At 40.5% G+C, this 26,892-nt stretch overlaps 3 protein-coding genes across 4 annotated transcripts; all 3 read left to right on the top strand.

Annotated features, from left to right (window-relative positions):
* The first annotated feature begins 261 nt into the window (after window positions 1-261).
* LOC122323498 (perforin-1-like) lies at window positions 262-2,422 on the top strand. Its single transcript, XM_043217364.1, has 3 exons — window positions 262-269; window positions 441-961; window positions 1,091-2,422. Exons 2-3 carry the CDS (start codon window positions 444-446, stop codon window positions 2,292-2,294), a joined length of 1,722 nt encoding a protein of 573 aa, XP_043073299.1. The 5' UTR covers window positions 262-269; window positions 441-443; the 3' UTR covers window positions 2,295-2,422.
* An 11,543-nt stretch (window positions 2,423-13,965) lies between these two features.
* LOC122323497 (perforin-1-like) lies at window positions 13,966-15,971 on the top strand. The gene is made up of 2 exons (XM_043217363.1): window positions 13,966-14,483; window positions 14,613-15,971. Exons 1-2 carry the CDS (start codon window positions 13,966-13,968, stop codon window positions 15,817-15,819), a joined length of 1,725 nt encoding a protein of 574 aa, XP_043073298.1. The 3' UTR covers window positions 15,820-15,971.
* A 2,807-nt stretch (window positions 15,972-18,778) lies between these two features.
* LOC122323496 (ras-related and estrogen-regulated growth inhibitor-like protein) lies at window positions 18,779-26,810 on the top strand. 2 transcript variants are annotated; one of them, XM_043217362.1, is made up of 8 exons: window positions 18,779-18,858; window positions 19,628-19,707; window positions 20,005-20,160; window positions 20,284-20,412; window positions 24,815-24,945; window positions 25,031-25,084; window positions 25,164-25,240; window positions 25,611-26,810. In XM_043217362.1, exons 2-8 carry the CDS (start codon window positions 19,628-19,630, stop codon window positions 26,016-26,018), a joined length of 1,035 nt encoding a protein of 344 aa, XP_043073297.1. In that variant the 5' UTR covers window positions 18,779-18,858; the 3' UTR covers window positions 26,019-26,810. The 2 variants fall into 2 exon arrangements, with proteins under 2 accessions (XP_043073297.1, XP_043073296.1); XM_043217361.1 differs by lacking the exons at window positions 24,815-24,945; window positions 25,031-25,084; window positions 25,164-25,240; window positions 25,611-26,810 and adding an exon at window positions 21,290-23,076.
* The last annotated feature ends 82 nt before the right edge of the window (window positions 26,811-26,892 follow it).

Genomic DNA, 26,892 nt, shown 5'->3' with positions numbered 1-26,892 from the left:
CTTTTGAACTGAAACCTGAAATGTTTTGAAATATTCTAGAGTCTCTTGAGCATAAAATTTATGTGCTTTGTAACACTGCATTTGCAGAGGTTTATTGACACCTTCAAGACATGTTCTTTGCTGTTCACTGAAAGTATTTATAGCATTGCTCATCTTAGGCCCACTAAACGTGTCAAACATCTGAACATTTGTCATAGCCACGTGATGGCATATCATTGAAACCAAAAGTCGTTGACACCCATAACCACACAATCATACGAACAAGACAGGTTAGAGACACAACTTTTTTTTTTCCTATTAATTTGTTTGAAAATAACCAGACATTAACTTTAAGACATAATAGTTACAATTATAGGCTTCTGTTCTTGTTAAATGATGAATTAAATTTTACAACAAAAATACATTTACAAAAATATTAACATTTTCTTATGTCACTATAGATTATGGGGCAGTTCCAGAATTACCCTGTTGTTTTCTTGGCATTGCTTTTCGTGATCATTTATGGACAGGAGGAAATAGGTGTATCAAAAGAGTGTGAGGATGCTCCCTTCGTTCCAGGATATAATCTCGCTGGAGAGGGATTTGATGTTGTGACCATGGAGCGTAAAGGTTCTTACGTGATCAACACGGAAAAATGGGATGTAGGAAACGGCACTTGTAAATTGCGCAGCAACAAGTACATGGGTGGAATAAAACAGAAGCTACCAGCAGCAGTTGTGTTCTGGAGGACCTTGCCAAAGTGTTCAATGAAAGTCTCCAGTCAGATCTTTGAATCAAGTGAAGCTCTGGTCAATGATTCATCATCAGCACTGGATGTCAGCTGGAAAGTTGGTTTAGATGTTAAGGCCGTTGGAGCTGCTGTTGGAAGCACTCATTCCAGGGAAGCAAAATTTGCAATGACTAAATCTAAAGAAGACAAATACAGTTTCACCAAACATGAAGTTGGGTGCGATTTTTACAGGTGAGAGAGTTGAAGTCTTTTTTCATATTGTTAAAAGATAATGTATTAATTATTATTTAAATATTAAAATATTAATTGTAGACTGTTTCTTTGATTCCACTTCATTTAAATGTCATTATTTGTTTACAGATATCGCGTAGCTACAAAACCTCCTCTTCATGATGAGTTTCTTGAAGCTATCAAATCACTTCCTTCATCCTACGACCCAGACGCCTACCGCAACCTGATCAGCACATATGGCACTCACTATACCACAGGTGTCAACTTAGGAGGGAAAATGAAAGCCATAACAGCCATCAAAAGCTGTCAGGCAGCAGTGAGTGGACTTACAGACACTGCAGTGAAGGACTGTTTGGATGTAGAAGCCTCTGGTTCATACAGTGCAGCAACTGTTAAGGCAGAGGCACATTTTTGTAAAGAAAAGAAAAAGAAGATGGGCACAAATGAAAAGTTCAGCTCCATGTTCAGTGAACGTCAGACAGAGATTATCGGAGGAAACATAAATGGAGAAGATCTGCTTTTTTCTGGTTCATCACACGCAGATTCCCTTAAAAAATGGATTGAATCTTTGAAGAGTCTCCCTGACATTGTGCATTACTCTCTGAAACCTCTTCACTTCTTACTGAGTGCTAAACACCCTGCAAGAAAAGGACTGAAGAAAGCTGTTAAAGAATACATCGTTCAAAATGCCCTTATGAAGGTTTGCTCTGAGCCTTGCAAGATTGGCAGGAAGTGCAGTGCAAGAGACAGATGTACTTGTGTTTGTCAAAGTAGTCCAATTATAAAGTCTAACTGCTGTCCACCTGAAAAAGGACTTGCCACCCTGAAAGTCTACAATCTCAGAGCCAAAGGTCTGTACGGAGATAAATATACAGAAACAGATGGCACAGTTACTGTTACATATGACAACCAATACAAGCGCACTGAGACCATTGATAATAAAGACAATCCACGCTGGCCAGAAACATTTGACTTTGGTCCTATTAAAATCAGAATGGCTAATAAACTCAGTTTTAAAGTATATGATGCAGACAGCGCCTGGAACAGTGATCTTCTTGGTGAATGCTCTTTTGATCTTAAAAGTGGAGTTGTGACTGATGCTTGTGTTTTTAAATATGGCACCTTTTTTTTTACCTACGAAGTGAAATGTGCTCCCAGTCTGCAGGGCCCTCGGTGTGATCAACACAAATCTTCTCCGATGGCTGCCAGTCTGGCTGATATTTTCAGCTCAAGAAATGGTGTTCTGGTTAAAGATCTGCCGAGGCTTGAATTGGCTCGTAATAACTCTGATGAGTTCAACTTAAAGAGTCTTGGAAAGCTGATAATGCTGTGATCTGCATCTCAAATACCTCTATTTGCCTTAACAGCAATTTTATCGACTATAAAAATATCTGTAACCTTTTCGTATTTCCTTTGCCATTATTTTTTTATGTTGCTTTTTTGCATTAATAAAGCATTCTTAAAGACAGACCTTTGTTCTCATTCTTATTTTTTAGAATTTCAAAATGCAAAATTTGAAGTTTTGCCACTTAAGATGAGATAGCTTATTTCTGCAGGTTTAACACCCAGAACATGCTAGCTATATATGAACATGTGGCAAGTCTCTCACACTGTATAACATGATTAATGATAACTAAATAAAAAATAGTTATGAATTACAAATTTTGGATAAGAGATCCAGTGAGAACTGAGTCATTCCACAAAACCGGTACAGTTTAAGTCCCTCCAACATTTTAAAATGCATTTTATCTTTTGGGTCACCAAATTCTATATTATAAAGGTTTTCATATTAATTAAATAGAATCATGAAGAATATTAATAGTGATTTGAAGCCTGAGGTGGTAAAATCGGGTTTTCTGCAAGTTAAATATGTCATTAATGCTGTGGGGTGTTCAGAAAAGTAATACATTTTGGTCTAAAGTCTAAATCGTACCAGTTTCGTGGAATGACTCAACTTGTTTCCTATATGGTAAAGATGGTTGATTCACACATTTGAACTATAACACACTAATCTACCAAGTAGGATGCAAGCTAACCTACACTTGCTGCACATTCAATGTGTTAACGTCCAGAAGAAAGAGAAGAGCAGGCATATGACAACATTTGAAAAAGTAAAAAGGCATGATATATAGGATGTGTACCAATATATTGAATCTGTGCATTTGGCCTAAAAGTGACAAAGGCCTAGTAAACCCAGATCCATTGAGAGAGAGAGTTGCCCCAACTATTTTCAACAAGTTCAAAATGCTTGATAGTCACATTATTCATGTAGACTTAAGAATTTTATGGTCATGTAGACCATAAAATTCCAGGAATTGTATAGTGAGCAATTAAGTCAATAAATAAATTTATTTAAAATACAGACTGACATGTACATAGTAGATGTAGTTTAAGCAATTTTGTTTTAAAAAGCAACATTTGCTGACTTTTGAAGATTGGATGGTCAACAATCATTACCTATTAATTTTAGGATAAAGTTGTTTTGTTTTTTAAAACATTCTTTACTTTTGTATGTTCATCAAGTGCAAATACCTCTTAATGTGTGATTTAAGTAATCATGTGATAACTGAGGCTCTAATTAATCTTAATGACATGATTTTAAAGTCAAAAATCACTGCAAATAATTGACATTTTAGGCATGTGTGAAAAAATGCTGTACACAAAGAATGCTTTCAGAAATATAAATAATAATTGTTTATTTTTGTCAATTTATAAAATGCAAAGTGAGCGAACAAAAGAAAAATCTAAATCAAATCAATATTTGGTGTTACTACCTTTTGCCTTCAAACCAGCATCAATTCTTATAGGTACATTTGTACCTATGAGAGATTTTGTATGATTAGTCAGGTGTATGATCAACCAATTATTCTAAATAGGTGCTAATGAGTCACACGTAGGTTAAACTCAGTCATGAACTGAAACAGAAACAGCTGTGTAAGAGGCTTAAAACTGGGTGAGGAACAGTCAAATTCTGCTACCAAGATGAGGCTGTGAAAGACAGTTTCATGTCATGGCAAGATTGAGCACAGCAACAAGGTAATTATACTGCATCAACAAGGTCTCTCCCAAAAAAAGATTTCAAAGCAGACTGGGGTTTGATGTGCTGTTCAAGCTCTTTTGAAGAAGCACAAAGAAACAAGTAATGTTGAGAATAATAAACGCAGTGGTCGGCCAAGGAACTTGCAGCAGATGAAAGACACATTAAGCCAATTACCCTTCGAAATCAGAAGATGTCCAGCAGTGCCATCAGCTCAGAACTGGCAGAAACCAGTGGGACCCAGGTACACCCATCTACCGTCTGGAGAATCTGGCCAGAAGTGGTCTTCATGGAAGATTTGCAAGCAAAAAGACATACCTCTGAAGTGCAATCAAGTCCAAGCAACTCAAGTACACATGTAAACATAGGAACTGGAGTGCAGAAAAATGGCAATGGGTGCTCTGGACTGATGAGTCAAAATTTTAAATGGTACAATAATGAGTGCCTGCAGGCAACAGTGAAGCATGAAGCATTTCTGCAAATGGAGTCGGAGATTTAAAATGGAAGGCATTTGGGTCGACCAGAACCCTTCCTAGAGTTAGCCGTCCAGCCAAACTGAGCTATTGTGGGAGAAGAACCTTGGTGAGAGAGGTAAAGAAGAACCCAAAGATCACTGTGGCTGAGCTTCAGAGATGCATTCGGGAGATGGGAAATGTTTTTAGAAAGTCAACCATCATTGCAGCCCTCCACCAGTCGGGGCTTTATGGCAGAGTGGCCAGACGGAAGCCTCTACTCAGTGCAAGATACATGAATGCCCGCATGGAGTTTGCTAAAAAACACCTGAAGAACTCCACGATGGTAATAAATAAGATTCTCTGGTCTGATTACACTAAGATAGAACTTCTTGGCCTTAATTCTTAGCGGTATGTGTGGAGAAAACCGGGAACTGCATCATGCAATCCAAGTACAGGGATGTCCTGGAAAACTTCTCCAGAGTGCTCAGGATCTGAGACTGGGCTGAAGGTTTACCTTCCAACAAGACAATGACCCTGAGGACAGCTAAAATAACGAGTCACAACAAGTTTGTTCTTAAATGATCCAGTCAGAACCCTGAATTAAAACCAATTGAGCATCTCTGGAGAGACCTGAAAATGGTTGTCCACCAATGTTTACCATCCAACTTGTCAGAACTGGAGAGGATCTGCAAGGAGGAATGGCAGAGGATCCCCAAATCCAGGTGTGAAAAACTTGTTGCATCTTTCCCAAAAAGACTGCTTCTACTAAATACTGAGCAAAGGTTCTGAATACTTAGGACTATGTGATATTTCAGTTTTTCTTTTTTAATAAATCTGCAAAAATGTCAACAATTCTTTGTTTGTCTGTCAATATGGGGTGCTGTGTGTACATTAATGAGGGAAAAAATTAACTTATATTATTTTAGGAAATTGCTGCACTACAACAAAGAGTGAAATATTTAAGAGGGTCTGAATACTTTCCGTACCCACTGTAAATACAGTAAAACATTTAGTTTTTACGAATTTAATCTTATATCAAATTTTGTTGTGTATTTTTTTGAGCAATGGATTGGACATTTTCTTTTTGCTGTGTTTGATGCTACCTGAGCTCATGAAGAAAACATGTCTGTCGGAATTTCGCAAGAGGTGAAGTACGTACCAATAAGTGAATATCTCTGTGGTTTGAACACTAGAGGTGGTAAAGCAGTAATTGTTTTCATACACAGTTGCATGGTTTCCCTTTTCAGAAGTAAGAAGCCTGCACAGAACTGGACTTAATGGGAAATCCTTGGGTAGAAATGGTGTTGAAAAAAATTATTCACAACGAAAGGGCTGAAAGAAGAGAGTATGAAAAACAAGCTAAAACAAAATGCTTGTGATTTGCATTTTTATGTCACATTCATGTTTGTTCGTACTATCAATTAAGTTTAGGTGTGGTGCAGATGGTATGTTCCTTGCCTATTTCTTCTGCTGGGGTTGTAGGTAGATAGTCCACTCTATGTCCTGGAAAGCCTTACAGGAGGGTTTGCCTGTTTATTTAGGCTAGCTGTGCAGGACTACCTATTGGTGCTTGACGATTACTCTTCTTAGTGTTTTTTAAGTAGCAGCCTCCTTTTTAAGTAGCATGCAAAAGACAAGAAGTGCGCATTATCTGTGAAACCGATATGAGTGACAACAGAACTCGTTCAAATCTCTGTGACATTTAATCAGTCGGTTAGCGTTAGCATTAGCTCGCTCTCAGGGCAGGAGTGCTCAATATTCAAATTCATGTTATTTTTAGTGTACTATGTGCCGCTCTCAGACCAGGAGTATTCAAAATGTGTTTTACTGTTGCCTTTTACTAGAACTAAGTATGTTCATATTAGGTTGGTTCTGTCAACACTGCACTGGCCCCTATCAAAAATTGGATAGTTTTTAACATTTACATTTAGTCATTTAGCAGACCCCTTTATCCAAAGCGACGTACAAATGAGGTAGGCATATAGAAGCAAATTAATATCAGCAAAAGGGCAGTAGTGCATAAGTGCTCTGAGTGGGGTCTTGTCTTACCTAACGCAGACACAAGGTTTTTTTTTTTTTTGTTTGTTTGTTTGGTTTTTTTTTTAAACAAGAAAAGTATAGGAAGGAGCAGGAGAAGAAAAGAGTGCTATCGATGTTGGGTCAAGTGTAAACGAAAAAGATGAGTTTTGAGTTGGTTTTTGAAGATTGCTAGTGACTCTGCTGCCCTAGTGGTCGACGGAACAGACCAGGTGAAGGTGCGCAAGAGTGATTTTGCACCTTTTTGTGAAGGCACTGCAAGATGCCTTTCGTTTGCAGAGCGTAGAACATATGATTCAATTAATGAGTGTAAGTATGAGGGAGCGGAGCCTGTGATTGTCCTGTAGGCCAGCATCAGGCATTTGAATTTGATGCGGGCATCTATAGGAAGCCAGTGTAAACTAATGTAGAGGGGTGTGACGTGGGCCCTCCTTGGTTCGTTGAAGACCACCCTTGCCGCTGCATTCTGGACCATCTGAAGAGGTCTGGTTGTAGAGGCTGGGAGGCCAGCAAGGAGGGCGTTGCAGTAATCAAGTCTACTCATGACTAGTGCCTGGACAAGGATCTGTGTAGCGTGTTCTGATAAGTACGGTCTGATTTTCCTGATGTTGTACAGCACAAACCTACAAGATCGAGCAGTTTTTGAAATGTGCTCAGTGAAAGTTAGCTGGTCATCAATGATCACTCCAAGGTTCCTAGCTGACTTAGACGAGGATACAGTAGCCGAGCCTAGCTGAAATGATAGGTTGTGCTGTATGTTTGGATCGGCCGAAAAAACGAGGAGCTCTGTTTTTGTGAGGTTTAACTGCAGGTGATGATCCTTCATCCAGACTGAGATGTCGTTTAGGCACGCAGAAATACGTGCAGAAACAGTGGGATCGTCTGGTTGAAAGGAGAGATGGAGTTGAGTGTCGTCAGCGTAGCAGTGATATGTGAAGCCATGCTTCAGAATGACAGAACCCAGTGATGTCATGTAGATAGAAAAAAGCAGTGGCCCAAGTACTGAGCCCTGAGGCACTGCAGTAGTGAGGTGATGAGACTCTGAGACATCGCCCCTCCATGATACCCTGAAAGACCTACCAGAGAGGTAGGACTCAAACCACCGAAGGGCTGTTCCAGAGACACCCATCTGCCTAAGGGTTGATAGGAGTATGTTATGGTTTACAGTGTCAAAAGCAGCAGACAGGTCCAACAGGATAAGCACTGAAGATTTTGATAGTGCTCTTGACCGTCTCAGTGCCTCAATGACCGATAGAAGTGCAGTTTCTGTGGAGTGGCCGCTTTTGAAACCTGATTGGTTGCTGTCCAGGAGATTGTTTTGTGAGAGATGGGAGGAGAGTTGGTTAAAGACAACACGCTCTAGTGTCTTAGCCATGAATGGGAGGAGAGATACAGGTCTGTAATTTTCAATGAGCTCAGGGTCAAGTGTGGGTTTTTTAAGGAGAGGGGCAACACGAGCCTCCTTAAAAGCTGAGGGAAATGTACCAGTGTAAATAGAGTTGTTGATGATGTGGGTGAGTGCAGGGAGGACGGAGGGAGCGATAGCCTGAAAGATGTTAGTAGGGATGGGATCTAAAGGGCAGGTTGTGGCATTCGTGGCAAGGACGATTTTTGATACCTCTGTTTCAGAGAGGAGGGAGAAAGTGGAGAATGTGTTGGGGTGCTGTGGTTTGGTGTGTGTAAGGCGAGTAGCAGCAGGAAATTGATTGCTGATCTTAGTGGTTTTGTTACTGAAAAAACGAGCAAAATCATCAGAGGTTAAGGATGACGATGGTGGGGGGACAGGTGGCAGAGAAGAGCAGAGAATGTTTTAAAGAGGCTCTGTGAGTCAGAGGTGTTGTTAATCTTAGTTTGGTAATAGTTACGTTTAGCAGTGGAGACATTATTAGAAAATGAGGAGAGAAGAGACTGATAAAAACAGAGATCAGATGGATCTTTGGTTTTACGCCATTTTCTTTCCGCAGCTCTGAGTTTGGAGCGATGTTCACGGAGAACATCAGATAACCAGGGGGCAGAGGGAGTTGGCTGGGCAGGTTTGGTTGTTAGAGGACAGAAAGAGTCCAGGCAGGATGTTAGCGTGGAGCAGAGGGTATTGGTAGCAGTGTTAACATCTAGTAAAGAGAACTGGTTAGGAGGAGGGAGTGACAGTGACACCGCAGAGGAAAGACAGGTTGACGAGAGTGTGCGTAAGTGATGGCGAAAAGTGACCAGCGGAGGGTTTGGTGTTATGTTGGAGGAGGTTAGGGTGGTGTTGAATGTAATCAGGAAGTGGTCAGATGTGTGCAGTGGTGTTACCTGGGCATGATGAGTAGAGCAGTTTCGAGTGTAGATGAGGTCCAACTGATTACCTGATTTGTGCGTGGCAGTGGTGGATACACGGCTGAGATCAAAAGACGCCAATAGGCTGTGGAAGTCACAGGCCAGACTCTTATCTACATGGATGTTGAAATCTCCTAGCAGTACCAGAGGAGTGCCATCCTCTGGAAAAGCAGAGAGCAGCACATCCAAGTCATTAATGAAGTTACCGAGGTGCCCTGGGGGGCGATACAGAACAATCAGGTGAATTTTAAAAGGGTGGGTGACAGTAATGGCGTGTGATTCAAAAGAGAAGTTTGTATTGAGGGTCTGTATTTGGCTGTGCTTCCAATTCTTTGATATGAGCAGACCAGTACCTCCACCCCTCCCAGAAGTGCGGGGGGAATGAGTGAAAGTATGGTTGGCAGAGAGGGCAGCTGGAGTGACAGTGTCCTCTGGTTTAATCCAGGTTTCGGTAAGTGCTAGAATACTTAGATTGGAATGTTCTGTGATGGCTGTAATGAAGTCCGTCTTTTTTACAGCAGACTGGCAATTCCAAAGGCCAATGGAGAAAGTGTGTGATGTGGTAAGCGATGTGGGAATAGTATGCAAATTATTGTAGTTGCGCCTCCGATGACGCCGGATACAGGAAGTGCGAGTGGTAATGAGACTAGGGATGTTTAAAGACATTGTATTAATAGGGTGGAACAGAGACACAACAGTGGAAGAATTTGGAAGAGGAAATAGGGAAAGTGTTTAGCCGGTGTCTTTGCTCGGTGGAGTCGATGGTCTTTACACTCATCGTTCTTCACACGATGAGGCCTGCATGCGTGGGGTTGCCGCGACCGATCTGAATTGCGTGACTGAGTTCAGCAGGGCACGCCTCCCAATTTACAACAACAAAAGGTCCGAAACTCGCACGACACTTCACGACAATAATCACGTGACACGAGGTAAACAATACAGCGAAACCTAGCAACGAGAACGTGCTACAATAAGACTAGACTACAAACAAATACACTTACACGCTCCTGCAGACTAATGCCGATCAACTGCTTCTCCAATTAATACTTTTAAAATTGTATTAATCACCTATAAAGCCTTGAATGGTTTAGCTCCTAAATATTTGAGCAAGCTCATATCACATTTTAGTCCTGCATGTCTGCTGCGTTCTCAAAACTCTGTTTGGCTGTTTGATAACACCTAGAACATCAAAATTGACTGTGGGCGGCAGATCCTTTTCCTATCTAGCACCCAGACTCTGGAACAGTCTCCCTAACACAGTTCAGGAAGCAGACACACTCTGTCATTTTAAATCTAGATTAAAGACACATCTTTTTGACCTAGCCTACACATAACTCACTAATAAACTTTTATTATTCAAATGCGTTAAAGGATTGCTAGGCTGCATTAATTAGATCAGCCAGAACCGGGAACACTCCTCATAAAACACAATGTATTCGTGACATCATAAAAAGAGTGGCATCTACACTAATATTAGTCTAGTTTCTTTCTTATTCTGTTTCTCAGTTTGTATCCAGATTAGATTGTGGATCAGCACCCAGAGATTATGTTCATCAGAGACCAGAACACCTAAATGCGCCCTGTGGACAGATCACCAGATCCTGATGCACACACAAACACACACACACAATAAGTCCTTTAAATGATCTGACACAGCTGCGTTTAAAAAAAAAAAACCCAGGTAGTTAAGTGCTGGGCATCCGGCCAGAGGAGAACTGGCCCCAACTGAGCCTGGTTTCTCCCAAGGTTTTTTTTTCTCCATTTTGTATGGATGTGGTTTTGGTTCCTTGTCGCTGTCACCTCTGGCTTGCTTTGTTGGGGACACTTAATTTCTAGCAATTATCGTCAAATTGATTACAGAGACCGTCTCTGCATTAAATAACAAATTGTTCAATCTCTTCATTATACATCCCTATCATTGTATTCTTCTTTTCTATACTGTTCAGTGCTTTGATACAATCTGTGTTGTTAAAAGCGCTATCAATTTTTTTGTTTGTTTTACTGCACTATATTTTTTTGTGTACTATGTGCTGCTCTCAAGGCAGGAGTACTCAATAGCTTCATAATTTAAGATGTATGCAGCTGAAAATGTAATAATCCAAAAAAACTATAAATTACCTAATTGTAACAATAATAATAATGCTCATAGCAGTATGTTTTTTCAGCTGGTACCCTTTCATTTAATTTTTCTTCTATTTTCAGAATAACATTTTTGAGAAAGCCGAGGATTTACCGGATATTAGTCATCATAGATCGTTTTTCCAAGTCTTGCCACTTAGTACCTCTCAAAGGGCTCCCCACGGCCATGGAGACAGCTCTAGCCCTATTCCACCAGGTTTTTCAAATCTAAGGTATCCCGAAGGACATCATCAGTAATCAAGGTCCCCAATTCACTTTTCAGGTCTGGAAGGCCTTCTGCAAACACCTGGACATTAATGTGAGCCTCACCTCAGGATATCACCTTCAAAACTTCTAATGTGTGTTAGGATTTCAGCCTCCCATGTTCCCATGGTCGGGTGAACCATCCTCAGCTCCAGCCGTCAATGATTGGATTCGACGTAGGGTGAGGGTGTGCTCATGTTCATCTTCAGAGAGCTATTCGTACTCAGGAACTCCAGGACAATTGACGACGTCGCCCACACCCTCCCTAACAACCTGGACAATGGGTCTGTCTCTCAACCAAGGGACATCAAACTGCGGCTGCCCAGTAGGAAGCTCAGTTCCAGGTATGTTGACCCTTTTAACATTTTTGAAAGAATTAAGGACGTAATGTACAAACTTGAGCTTTCTGCTAACTACCGTATCTCTCCGTCCTTTCATGTCTCCCTCCTGAAACCGGTCCACCCAAGAGCTGACCTCGGCCATGAAGCCCCAGAACAACCTCCACCTCTAGATATTGATGGACAACCCGCGTGTCAGGTGTGTGAGTTGCTATACTCTCGGAGGAGGAGGGGTCGGCTCCAATATCTGGTGGACTTGGAGGAATACAGACCTAAGGAGAGGTCATGGGTAGTCGTCCAGGACTTCTTGGATCCCTCTCTCATCCAGGAGTTTCATCGAGCCAGATCCGACCGTCCAGTACCACAACCACAGGGATGTCCACATCGAGTTCCAAGAGTCGCTCCTGTGGGGGGATTCTGTAACACCACACTAGCAGAGGGAGTCGTCACCGAAGTACTGACTTGGATCCACTTTCTTTGAAAGCTTCTTGCTACAAAGTTTTAATTAGCTGATTTGGGAGAACTGAGGGTCATGCCTGCGTAGGTGAGCAACTTATGTCAAGGCAAGAGCACCATTCATGACTATTCTCTCAAGTTTAGAACACTCGCAGCTGCAAGCGGATGGAACAAGTAATCACTCTTGACCACTGATTAGAGCTGTAGCCCAAACTTGGGTTGCAGCTTGCTACACAAGATGACACAATCAGTTTGGAGAAATTCATTCAACTGTTCATTTGCTGTGAACATCACATGCAGACCTGTCTAACAGAGATCACTCTTTTAACTCCACCTAACCTCCGCTGACCAGAGAAAGATCCCCCACCAGAATCAGCTGATACTAATGTATACCAATCGTCTCACTCTAGCTGAGCAGCAGAGAAGGCTGATCCGGGTTCTCTGTCTCTATTGTGATGCTCAGGGGCATGGGAATGCCCAATTCAGTCCCCGCGACCTCTGTTGAGTGTCATCCAACCCTCTAAATCAATCAATTGATTTGGAGTCTGGGACTCAGGGCTGGAGGCAGTGTCAAGAGATCCTCCAGCCACAACTCCGATGGAAACGGTGTCATCTGCGATGTCCATGGTCAGTAGAGATTTGCATGACACCAGCACCCACACAATGAAGGCAGCGAGGCTCTCTCAAGGACCATCCCCAGACAGCTGAGCTCGTGTGGAGGTGTTCAGTCCAGTTTGATAAAACAAAGGCAGCTGTCCAGGTAGTCAGGTGTCAGGTTCGCAAGGAACACAAAGTCATTAGTGTGGTCCTCAAGAGAGCGGTCCCCCTGTTCCAGCAGGATCATTCATAATAAAATTTAAAACTAAACACGGTAAAACATGCCGCGTACTATCATTTAAGGTCCGGTGTTCTGTCACAGTGGGGTGTGGGAAAGAGTGCTGAATGATGACAGCAATTAATAATACACAATAAGGCAATTCCAGACAGAGGGGTAGCAACCACACATATACATTGTTGAGACGGACAGACTTACACTGAACAGAATCAAACTTAGAAAGGGGAGGTAATAACATTAAATGACAAGATACACCTGAACATAATGAACAGATTAAGAAAGGACAAAAACTCAGAGCACATGGGGAATAAAACCACACACAAAACTGTCCAGCGGTGTGACACCTATGCTATTATGTGCTACCCTAGAAACTATGTCAATGATTCATTCCACAACAAAACACTATAGTATTTATAAATATAATGTATTAATTTGCCGAAATAATATCAAATATGTTTTTGACTGCATTCCAGTAAAAAAAAAATCCAGCCAGCATAATCAAAGGTTTATTAGCATGCCAAATATTTACCCTGGTTGCACATGTACATCTCGGAGATGTCAATTTGACATATGCATTTACGTCTGTATTTTTAATATATTTTTTATATAGTTCTTTTAGATGTCATTTTCAGAAATTTCAGATGTTTATGCTTAAAATTTATGTAAAACTGATTTCTGAAAACAATAATTCTATAATGATGAATAATTTCTTAATTCAAAATAAGATAATAAATACATCTTTGATGGGTTTCCAAGTTATAGAATATAATCATTAATACCCTTGAAGTATACAGACAATTAGTCTGGCTGCAAGTATACATGTTTTTTTTTTTTCACTGGGGAACACTCATAACAATGCATATCATTTGTAGCTATTACAAATATTTGACACCCAAGGCTACACACTCATATAAAATGAGCAGTAAGACAAAAAATATTTCATTTTGCTCTGCTCACCAGTGAATTAAGTGGTAAGAGACAAATTAAATAAAAATATGATTTTAAAGAAACATGCTAAAGAACATGTTTTATATGCTTGATTTTTCAGAATAATATTGTTGATATATTCAGTTTATTTTTATACACAAATCTGACACTAATAAGGACAACTGAAAGGTTTACAATTTGTTCTCTCTCTACAGATTATGGGGCAGATGAAGATTTATCTTCTTGTATTCTGGGCAATGCCTGTCCTGACCATTGCTGAAAAGGATGACATAGGCTCATTAAAAGAGTGTGAGGATGCTCCCTTCATTCCAGGACACAATCTCGCTGGAGAGGGATTTGATGTTGTGACCATGCAGCGTAAAGGTTCTTATGTGATCAACATGGAAAAATGGGATGTAGGAAAGGGCACTTGTAAATTGCAAAGCAACAAGTACATGGGTGGAATAAAACAGAAGCTACCAGCAGCAGTTGTGTTCTGGAGGACCTTGCCAAAGTGTTCAATGAAAGTCTCCAGTCAGATCTTTGAATCAAGTGAAGCTCTGGTCAATGATTCATCATCAGCACTGGATGCCAGCTGGAAAGTTGGTTTAGATATGAAGACATATGGGGCTGCTGTTGGAAGCACTCATTCCAGGGAAGCAAAATTTGCAATGACTAAATCTAAAAAAGACAAATACAGTTTCACCAAACATGAAGTTTCATGCCGTTTTTACAGGTTATTTTTCTTCACTCATACTGATAAAAGAACTATCAAATAAAATTACAAATTAAATTAAAACTTAGAATGTAAATTGTTCCTTCTGTGATCCCATTAAATTTAAACATGTTAACTGTCTCTTTACAGATATCGTGTCGCTCAAAAACCTCCTCTTCATGCAGAGTTTCTTGAAGCAATCAAATCACTTCCTGCATCCTACGACCCAGACGCCTACCGCAACCTGATCAGCACATATGGCACTCACTATACCACAGGTGTCAACTTAGGAGGGAAAATGAAAGCCATAACAGCCATCAAAAGCTGTCAGGCAGCAGTGAGTGGACTTACAGACACTGCAGTGAAGGACTGTTTGGATGTAGAAGCCTCTCGTTCATACAGTGCAGCAACTGTGAGGGCAAAGTCACATTTTTGTCAAAACCAAAAAAGGAAGATGCATACAAATGAAAAGTTCAGCTCCATGTTCAGTGAGCGTCAGACAGAGATTATCGGAGGAGACATAAATGGAGAAGATCTGCTTTTTTCTGGTTCATCACACGCACATTCCCTTAAAAAATGGGTCGAATCTTTGAAGAGTCTCCCTGACATTGTGCATTACTCTCTGAAACCTCTTCACTTCTTACTGAGTGCTAAACACCCTGCAAGAAAAGGACTGAAGAAAGCTGTTGAAGAATACATCGTTCAAAATGCCCTTATGAAGGTTTGCTCTGAGCCTTGCAAGATTGGCAGGAAGTGCAGTGCAAGAGACAGATGTACTTGTGTTTGTCAAAGTAGTCCAATTATAAAGTCTAACTGCTGTCCACCTGAAAAAGGACTTGCCACCCTGAAAGTCTACAATCTCAGAGCCAAAGGTCTGCACGGAGATACATTTACACAAACAGATGGCAATGTAAATGTTGTGTATGAAAGAAAAACTAGGCACACTAAAACCATTGATAATAATGACAATCCACGCTGGCCAGAAACATTTGACTTTGGTCCTATTAAAATCAGAATGGCTAATAAACTCAGTTTTAAAGTATATGATGCAGACAGCGCCTGGAACAGTGATCTTCTTGGTGAATGCTCTTTTGATCTTAAAAGTGGAGTTGTGACTGATGCTTGTGTTTTTAAATATGGCACCTTTTTTTTTACCTACGAAGTGAAATGTGCTCCCAGTCTGCAGGGCCCTCGGTGTGATCAACACAAATCTTCTCCGATGGCTGCCAGTCTGGCTGATATTTTCAGCTCAAGAAATGGTGTTCTGGTTAAAGATCTGCTGAGGCTTGAATTGGCTCGTAATAACTCTGATGAATTCAATTTCAAGAGTAATTTTGAAAAGTTGATGATGCTTTGATCTGAATATTAAATCCCTTCTGAATGCATTAAGCCTAACTGCACTTTCATCTGCTTCAAAAAAAGTATATCTCGAGGGGTGAGAACCAGAAGAGTGTAAGTCACATTTTGGGTGAAATGGAGATATATATATATATATACACACTTTTTGCTTACTTATAATCTTTTCTGTATTCCTGCATTAATAAAGCATTCATAAAGACAGATCTTTGTGTGTATTTGTTCTTTTTTTGACATAATTCAAAAGCTATTCCTGCCACATTTAACATTATAGATGAGAAACCCCACCCTCATAACCAAAAGCAAACTTACATACTTTTTAAAACTCACATGTCAGTGGAAATTTAACCTGTGTCCTTTGCAGTAATTAACCAGGAAGTCAAGGTTCAGCTGATTACCTTTAGCACTTAGCGCTTGCTATAAATTGAGCATTATGCATTTGTTAATCCAATGATGTTCATGCAAAAGCACCATTCTGAAAATCCATATAAATCTAAAATGCAAAAAATGTATCATAGTATACATCAATTCAATATCTCACAATATTTTATGGTAAGCTGTTATCAAATGGGTGTGATGCACTGGCCATTTATCCAGGATGCCTCTTTGCCTCTTTCTGAGATGCAAGGACAAGTTTTTTGCTAGTGTTTCTGTGACAAAATGTATGAGAAGCAGTTTGCAGAATGGATATATATATCCATATAGGCTAAAATAATATGCTACAATAACTTTTTGTGCAATAGAAATATAGGTGAAATGGACCATGAGGAACAACAGTTCCCTGTCTGTCAGTCACTATAAGTTATGTTGTGACGACAGACTGGGGTCTTGCTTGGAGCCCATATTTGCACTGATAAGAAAAAGCGCCAATGAAATTTGGCAAGTGGTTAACTAATCCTGAGCCCCTCAGGGCTACGTAGAGTGCCGGTTCCAACCCCACGGACCACTCATTCCTTCTGCAGTGCATGCAGGGGGGCCGTCTCATGACAGGCCTTTCGTTTTGTTTGGTGCACTGAGGGAGGACCAGATGTCAACCACAGCTTCAGAGGATGGGCTATCATCAGCCGAGGAGGGTGACGAGGAGGAACCATGGCCTTCAGGAGCTGCGGCTTCCTCCAAGTCAGATTCAGAGCTGCAAGCCATGCTTGCCCGGGCTGTCATGTGTTTCGGGCTGGAGGTGTCCACACTGCCCAGCCCTGAGCCCTTGCGGTTGGATGCTTGGTTCCTGGGTGCTGCCTGTGATAGTAAATCACGGCCCGCTCCAAGTGCCTTTCTTCCTGAAAGTGCATGAGGAGTTGACGACTTTTTTTCAGTCAGAAGCCGCTCATCTTCCTCCTCTGTCCTCACCACCCTCGATGGTGGGACGGCAAGGGGTTATGTGGTTATTCCCCAGTATGTATATGTAATGAAATATAATGTAGCAGCAGCCTTAACAAGTTTGTTTGTGTGTGTGTCTGTCAAGAAAATAAGAAAAAAAGGACACTTTTCTGAAAGTTACTTTGATGTTTATACAGAGAGAGAGAGACAGAGAGAAAGAGAGAGAGAGAGAGAGAGAGAGAGAGAGAGAGAGAGAGAGAGAGAGAGAGAGAGAGAGAGAGAGAGAGAGAGAGAGAGAGAGAGAGAGAGAGAGACAGAGAGAGAGAGAGAGAGAGAGAGAGAGAGAGAGAGAGAGAGAGAGAGAGAGAGAGAAAGAGAGAGAGAGAGAGAGAGAGAGAGAGAGAGAGAGAGAGAGAGAGAGAGAGAGAGAGAGAGAGAGAGAGAGAGAGAGAGAGAGAGAGAGAGAGAGAGAGAGAGAGAGAGAGAGAGAGAGAGAGAGAGAGAGAGAGAGAGAGAGAGAGAGAGAGAGAGAGAGAGAGAGAGAGAGAGAGAGAGAGAGAGAGAGAGAGAGAGAGAGAGAGAGAGAGAGAGAGAGAGAGAGAGAGAGAGAGAGAGAGAGAGAGAGAGAGCGAGAGAGAGAGAGAGAGAGAGAAAGAGAGAGACAGAGAGAGAGAAAGAGAGAGACAGAGAGAGAGAGAGAGAGAGAGAGAAATCTTTTTACTTTTTTTTTATCTGTTCATATTTGCTTAGTCTGTGTTGGTTTTTAAAAATAAGTAATTAGTGATTTGGAAATATAATGCAGTTGACAGAATTGATAGCTTAACATAACTGCACACTTTATGTTCATCAACCAATCCAAATATCCAAGTATTACATTCAAGAATATGATTCCCAAAATGCGTTTGCTTTATGATCTTCCTTTTGGTTCACAAAAGTAACAATGTATTTTGGAGTTAAGGCTGAAAAGACAGACCTAACTTTTTGTATCATCAGTGCAAGGAAAACTGAACTACCACACAATTAGTATTATTGCTTGCTTGTATTAAAACTCCAGGAAACGGCATTTCCTGTACAATTCTAAGTACTGTTGTGATGTGTTTAAGTGTCTGTGGCTTCCGATCATTAAATGAATTTAGCACTTCTCTCTGTCATGCAACACCATTTAAGACTTATCATATAAGAATCAGACTTAGGCCTAACCATTCTGCTTTTTTAAAAAAACAAAAATGTCACATAAGAGCATCACCATCTTTGATGTCAAAACCATTTGTATTTGTATTTGTTTGTTTGTTTGTTTGTTTGTTTGTTTGTGTTGTGTGTGTGTGTGTGTGTGTGTGTGTGTGTGTGTGTGTGTGTGTGTGTGTGTGTGTTTTAGGTGGCTCACAATACAAGCATGAGCTAGTTATATGCTGGCATAGGCTATGCATTATATCAAATGGCTGTATATGCATATTTGTATATGTATATTTCCTTTTAGCTATCCATCTTGCTCCAGCTGCACATTTTAAAATTTAAAATTAACTTTTTGGTTTGTTTTGGTTAGGTTAGGTTACTTGTTTAAGATGTAGCAGCGTCGTCCGTCACGTCAAGACCCCAAGTTTACGCCCTCTCTCGACGTCACGGAAATTCACAATTGCGATTGGCTGCTGCAGAAAGGCGGGTCTAATCTACAGCGCCTAGGAAGAAGAAGACGGCCATCTTCGTGAGGTCGCAGGCCTTTGTGGTGAGTTTTAATGGTGATTTTGAAGACAGAAATCGCCGTATATTCTTCTCAATAAAGGCGCCCAGCATTTTTATTGAATAGCATGGGCTTATACTGCTTTCGGATGATTAACTTGTTATTTACCGCCTCGGCTGTTTTAGTATCCTGCTGTGTAGTTATCTAAAGACGACACTACAGTCCCAAACACATCACATACACGAGCTGATATCGACACATATCGATACGGGCGATCGCCGATGGTCGACTGCATGGAAAACTGCTAAAACAGAAAAGTTTACGATATATGGCCATTTGTCATCATATGGACTGTCAGCAAATAATTACCATGAAATTATAAGCAGATAAACAGGGGGGAAAAAAGTGTTAGGTCGGGAGCACCAGTCTTTCAAAACCTAAAATAACGTGAAATTAATAAATCAATTACTCAATGTAATATATCCTGAAGGTTCCTCAACATGCAGAATTAATGTTGTATTATTTAAGTTATTATTTATATAATTTTGATGTTTTTTTTACGTTATGTAATTTATTATATATATATATATATATATATATATATATATATATATATATATATATATATATATATATTATATATATACAGGGTTAAATTTCTTGTGATTTTTATGTAGAAAAAAGTTTGTGCGTGATAAAAGTTAATAGCCATCCCTGTAGTGCACATGTGGTGTTATGTTTGTATTTTTTATTTATTTATTATTTTTTTTTTTTTAACAAATTTGGTTAAAATGTTGTTTTTGCTTTTCCCTAGATGCCAAGACACTGTTCTGCTGTAGGTTGCAAGTCACGTGACACAAAAGACATTAGGAAATCTGGGATCACTTTTCACAGGTGCACGGATGTTTCCAAATCAAATGCTATTTTATCATACTTCTAGCATTTTATGACATGCTTCCTGCTGCCCCTGTCCTTAACAGAACACCAGTTGAGAACCACTGCTATACAACATGTTCAGATCAAAATCTGCCTTCTAGTGACCATTTCACTGAACTACACGTTTACAATCATTTGCATTGTTAGTTTTTTTATGTTTGTTTGTGTTATGTGATGAATATAATATAATGTGTCTCAACAGTAGTATCTCACTGGGTGATTAAATGATCTTAACTGGTTCATTATGTTTTCCAGATTGCCAAAGAAGGGAAACCCTCGACGCACAACTTGGATTATCAACTCTCGCCGCAAAGACCCGGAGGGAAAAGGACAGTGGGACCCACAGAGCGGATTCATCTATTTCTGCTCTCGACACTTCACCCCCGACAGCTTTGAACTCTCTGGTGTCAGGTCTGCAAATAAGCACTTCACATTTCCTGAAGCAATGGGCAAAAATGTGTTCATTTTGTTGTTGAAATACAGTATATTAGAAGGTACAGGTAAATAAATAATTAGTTTTTTTTTTATTTTTAGTGGTTATCGCAGACTGAAGGATGATGCGATTCCCACTGAGTTTGAGATTCAGCCTCACGAAAGAGGAAGTGCTGGTAAATGCGCCACGAAACAGAGAGGCAGACCTCGAAATGTGGACAAACATATCAGGTATTCTACATTAAGCTTAAAAAAACAGCTCTTTCTAGTTTGATTCTTCTTTAAAAAAAAAAAAAAAAAAAGTGTGCATAATTGTAGCCAGTGTGCACTTCAAACTTAATATACTTAGTGCACTTCACAATAATGTCAAATTTATTTTAAAGTACATTCTAAATTATTATGTTTAAACAATATAGTTTTTTCTTTAAAAATGCACACTTATTTTGGTGTGTCAACTAGTATACTAAAGCACAAGAACTTTATTAAAAATGAATTGATAATTACATTTAAAGTTAGTATATTTTACACTATATTTTGATGGTCCCTCATGAACATTATGTTGATAATACGTAACTTTGCAAATACATGTCAACTAACTTTCATTAAAGTATAAGTAGACTGAATGATTATTATCTAATAACCCTTTATTGTGATGATCTCCCAACAGACATTATACTGACTGTAGGTAACTTCTCAAGAACATTATTCTAACGCTATCAGTCTTATAATACTCTACTAACACTCTGATTAAGGTTAGATGACATGTATAAGCTACTTACAGTCAACAGAATGTTCATAAGAGACCAACAAATTAAAGTGAAACCTTGTACTAAATTGTCAACTTTACCACTGAATGTGTAATTACAGAAATAACTGCATTTAAATAGACATGACATTCAAGTATGTTTAGTAGCGACTTAAATGGGTCTAAAAAGAGGTCAGCTAACTGCATATAAACCATAATATATTTTAATTTCATTGCAATTAACATGCAGCTAGGCGTAGCATTAGATTCTGTTTGCAAGTATACTCTATTTAGTAGCCTCTTTTCATAAAGTGTCCTGTTGCTGTTTAAAAAAAGTGTCAATTTCACACACAATCTCTCAAGTGTCAACAACTCCACCTACGAGAACTCAGAAACCCAGGAGATCTTCAACAATGAGACCGCGGTGCAAAAAGTAGCAGAAAGTGAATGTGAAAATGGCAGTGAAGAGGACAGGCATGCCCGGCCTGCACCAGAGGCTCCTCAGACCCCTGAAGAGTCGACTCTGGACGACCAGCCGCCTGACCCCACCTCTCCTCCACGGCCACCTTCTCCATCGTGCTACATGAGACGCCTCCCGCCTCCTCTCGGTTTTTACTTGCCCAAAGAGCACAACTACGCTCAGCTGTGCCCTCTAGTGTGGCGCAAGCGCTACGACAAAGCCATCGACAGCTTAGAAAAAGCACTACGTCTTCTGAGCGCCGCCCGGCGCCGGGAGAACCGCCTGCGCCACGCACTGCTGCGCCTCCGGGAGAACCGACTAAGAAACACGTTGTTTCGCACACGAGACGGAGCCAAAGGAAAGGAGGCCAGAGGGGGCAGGTTGTCGAGCTGGGCTGCTCAAAAGGGACAAGGGGCGAAGGTGGACAGAGGTCTTGAGGGATTGGAGGAGAGCGCAAGTGATGAAATAGACCTTTTAGCTGAAGGCTGGAACGGACAAGCACAGACGAAAGGAAAAGTGGCAGGGGAAGAAGAAGAGGGGTGCTGCTTTTACTGCGGGAGAGACAATGAAGGAAACAAAGTAAGTGGATACAAAGAAGCGCCCGTAGGACACGAGGAGCTTCAAGGGTCCCATACCAGAAATAAGCCCAAGAGAATCCCGGAAATCAAAAGGAAAGCCAAACCGCTCAAAGGGCAGAAGTCAGAAACTGATGTGGCGCCTGTGGAGCAGCAGAGCTACTTTTTGTATTACTGCGAGAGCGCGGAGAGCGAGGACGCCATGCAGGTGGTCACCATGGAGCTGCAAGCGCCGCAGCTGAGCAGCGAGGAGGAAACATCTCTGGAGCTCCAAGAAGACCTCCAGCGCCTGGCTCTGCTGCACCCTCAGACCGAGCCCGTTCAGTACGCCGCAGCTCTGCAGGAGACGCCTGCGCCCTTCCAGCTGCAGCAGATCCAAGTGCTTCAGCCGCAGCAAGGACTTCTCCCCGACCAGGACAAGAGCGACGCGGAGCAGGGGCAGCAGTTCTTCTGGGTGCAGGAAGGGGGCGACGATCACGTCCTGCTGATGCCCGTCCCTGCCGAGACCAGGGACGCTGAGACTGTGCAGCCTCAGGTGATCCTGGAGAGATACCAGTCGAAGGAGGCCGAGGAAAGGCTGGCCGTCAAGTGCGATCCGGCGGTGTTATCGTCTCCGGCGTGGGAAAACGGCCAGCTCGCGCATCAGTCGGAGCTGAGGCCCGCGGCAGACGTCAGAGAGAGGCTGAAGGAACATCTGGAGGGCTTTCAGCTTCAGCTGAGCAGCGAGTTTGTTGACTGAAACCATCACATTTTAATGTTTTTTTTTATTCTCCAACTACAGAACGCGCACTGACTCAGCATCTTTTTGATATGAAGGCAAATTATTGTTAAAATTGAATATGTGTATTTTATCCGGAAAGCCAAAATGCAGTAAAACTCTAGTTAGTAAAAATGTACATGGGTTAGTAAATTGGATTTGCTGAAACAGATTAATGGCATCACGGTTACTGTTCAAAAGTGCCAAAATTACACAGTACATCAGTTTGTAACTTGCTCTCTTATTTTTCCCTGTCTGTTTACCCACAAACATGGATTACTGCAGATGGGGGTTTGGAAGCAATTCCCTCAGCCATGATGATTACGTTTTTCTTTCATAAAGAACAAAAAGATATTAACTGCCTGCATTCCTTCTTGTGTTTGATCTACTAGAAGAAAACAATGACATAAATTACATACGTTCTTAAAAACGTGACTATTATTGCACAGATAATAGAACTAGTTAAAGTTTATATATATATATAGGTACTGTCAAATGATTAATCACATCCAAAATAGGTTTTTGTTTACATATATTGTGTGTGTGTATAAAATTACATACATAAAAATTACATAAAATTGTGTTTATATAGTATACACATATATATACACACACATAATTATCTCTATATATGTGTGTATACACTCTCATATGTTATGCAAACAAAAACTTCTTTTTTTTTTCTTTTTTTTGTGGGATGTGATCAATCACACAAAAGTTCAGTTTTCCACAGGTTTTCTTTCTCACTCAGATTATGTTTCCAGATAAACCTGTCTTTTATTTCTGCCCCTTTTCACTTCTGTGACGTGAAGTCCTTTAAACACACTTATCAATATAATCTCGGGGATGTAAAGGTGCGTGTCTGTGGGTCTGCACCGGTTGGATGAAGCAGCTAAAGCATGCCCATGGTGACAGGATTCACACATAGAGCCTGAAGAGACTGAAGAGACTGCGAGGTGGATTTAAATGAAACAACAGACCATATTACCATAACTGCCGGCGTTTACATAAAGCGAACTTCTTCTCTTTAAATGGCAAAAACTCCCTTTCAGTGTTTAACAACGGTGTTTAGACTATTTTACATGCAGTTTGCTTTTTAATTTAACCAAATGTTCTGTTTCCTCTATTGGTCAAATGGGCTTCATCCCGTCTTTTATTAATGTGACCGCCAGGGGGAGCCCATTTGATCCTTACTCCAAACATGAACACATTCGTGTTTTATTTAAGACATATATACATATTAAAAATTACAAATTAACATTATTAAAAATATATTCTAAAATAGTATTGATCTACAAATTTGACATATCTTGGTAAAAAAAAAAGCCTTGAAAAATGTTTCTCCACGAGGCGTCGCTCTTTATTAATAAAGTACGTTCATGTCAAGAAGCACAGCACGATATTCATAGTAGCATGAAGGCTGCAGTGCGCTTTAGAGCAGGATCTACACAGCGTGGTGTAAAAAATAGATCAAAATGCTGATTTTTAGAAAGGCGATGGCCTTTGCATCTGGTGAATTATTGAACTACTAACGTATTGTAATGAAAAAGCATTTGACAGCTTAAGAAGGGCAATGGGTTTGCGCTGAATTGCTAATTTAATGTCGTGGTAAGTAGTTGCTAAAGACAACTTGTCGTTCAGAAGCATTTGCAATTCATAGCCATAGCCATAGAATCGGTGTCATGCCTTGACAAGGCCCACAGCAGTTCGTTGCTGAAATGTAGTACACGGTAGTAGGCCTAGCAGTAGTAAATCATAATAATAATAATGTTATTTCATATATTAATGTGCATTGTATTTAGACATTTTTAGGAATTTGCCCTTAACTCCATCCAAATATTTCAAAATAGCGGACTCATTAAAAATAGTGTTTATTGATCTAAAATACTAAACTTAATACTAAAAAAGAAGAAAAAAAAAAAAAAAAAGTTTACCTGCGCGCTAAAAACGTACCTAGCTCAAGAACAGACGCTCTTGGCTCTGATTGGTCAGTCTGGAGAAAGCCCCTCCCACTCCCATCGAGCCTGTTTAAAAGCGCTTTCCGCCTGCGCTCGTCGATGTTCAACACCTGCTCTCTGTGGGACTCTCATCAACAGGCTCTACTACCCACCAATGGTTGTTCAGGTGAAACCTCGCATTCGCCACACCAGCAAAACCATGGAAGGCAACCAGCAGAAAGTGGAGGCCAATATTTTGTTACTCGGAGCTGAGAATGTCGGAAAGTCTGGTGAGTTGTGTTGCAAACGTTGCCTGCTGTCTTTATGCATATAGTCTGAAACAGAGCCCTAACAATCTCTTCTTCTTCTTCACAGCTCTCACCGTACGCTTTCTAACCAGGCGCTTCATAGGGGAATATGGAGATATAGGTAAACATACTGCGTTTGATCTCCGCGATTTGCAGCGAAATAGCCTTCGTTTTGCTTAACTTTTTATTTTCATTCACAGAATCAATATACAGCCATACTGACAAGATCGACGGACGTGACATTTGTTTCAACATATGGGACTCGCTTTGCCCGCAGGTAAGCATCTTTCTGCACTTTTCGAGGTATGATTAAATGTATTATGCATGACAGTAAGCTATTTTAACATTTAACTCCTTAAAACGAACCCCTATCTATTTTATCTGTTAAGTTACAAATTTTATAAAATAAAGTCAATTGCAATTATTATTTTCATATATATATATATATATATATATATATATATATATATATATATATATATATATTTTTTTTTTTTTAAATTATTATTTATTTATTTTTACGTACAACTACATACTAATAACTTTTAGGGATATTTGCTATTATAGGACTGGCAACAATTGAAATGCATGCTAGTTAGAAGTGAACAGAAGTAATGCATTCATGTGTTTTTTTTGTGACTGGACAGGAGTCTGGATATATCAGCGACAGACAGCTGCAGTGGGCAGACGGCTATATACTAGTTTACAGCATCTGTGACCCCGCCAGCTTCAACGTGGTGCGGCAACAAGTGCAGCGCATCCGACAGGCCAAGCAAAAACTGTCCAGCGTGGCTCAGATCATCATCGTGGGGAACAAGAGGGACCTCCAGCACCGGCGCACGGTGTCCAGCGAAGAGGGCCGGCTGCTGGCGCTCTCGGCCGACTGTGGCTTCTTCGAGGTCTCCGCCGCAGAGACGTACCACGGCGTGCTGATGGTGTTCCACGAACTGTTTGAGCTCATCCGAGAGGCCAGGGCGCTCAAGAAGGGCCCCGCGGGGTTCAAAGGTATCGTGAGGAGCATGTCCGCGGTATTTGGAAGAAAGCGGACTGAATAGTTTCCCCCCCGACGCGGCGGGAGAATCAGGGTTGAGCCCTTTACGGAATCCATATTGGAACAAAGACTTTTGATATCAACTGGATTTTTGCAAGTTGACCGTCTCGGGAGCCGTTCACAAAGTTCGGTCTGCTCTGGATAGAGCATTGCGTTACTGTTTTTCTTCTTGGGCATCTCACTCCACGAGCATCACTATTAAGTCACCTGTCAAGAGTAGTTCATCTTTTCATCTTCCAGTTCCATTTTTTTTGTATTCTGTTTTGGAATGCAGAAACGTGTTCTGTGTGAACGGCCCCCAATTCCTGAATGTTCTAAGAATGTTCAAATTAGTTCTAAGTTTATACAAACAATACTGTGTCTCATTGCTGTGTTTTAATATATTAGAAACCCGCCAGTTCTCTCTTTGTACTACTATCGGTTTTACTGTAGCTAATAAGTGCAATTGGTGGCTTAATCCTACTTAGTCCCTATGCAATTAAATGTGGCCTATAACATGAATATTGTAATAATGTAGCAGTTCTTTAATGTTCATATTCAAGTTTTCTTGCCCTAAGATGTCTATGAACTAGGGTCATATGAACTGCTACAGTCTTAAATTAAAGGGATGTTGTAGAATGTTACACAACGACACCCACTTTTGCCTCGGTTTATCTTTACATTTGTTAACTACCTGTTTTTGAAGTCCTATTTCATTCGATGCATTGCTGACACAAATTGTCAAACACAGATTGTTGTATATATTGCAAGTGTAAAAACATGCTTATATTGTTTTATAATAAAACATGAGAAAGAATTTGATATCTCTAATGCATTTTATGTGACAAACAATACCTTTTACAACTTATAGCAGAAAGGTATAGCCATTAAAACTGTAC

This window comes from Puntigrus tetrazona, chromosome 19, assembly GCF_018831695.1.
Source record: "Puntigrus tetrazona isolate hp1 chromosome 19, ASM1883169v1, whole genome shotgun sequence".
In the NCBI taxonomy this organism is placed as follows: Eukaryota; Metazoa; Chordata; class Actinopteri; order Cypriniformes; family Cyprinidae; genus Puntigrus; species Puntigrus tetrazona.
The sequence above is the reverse complement of the archived record's forward strand: the minus strand, read 5'-3'. Positions and strand labels throughout refer to the sequence as shown.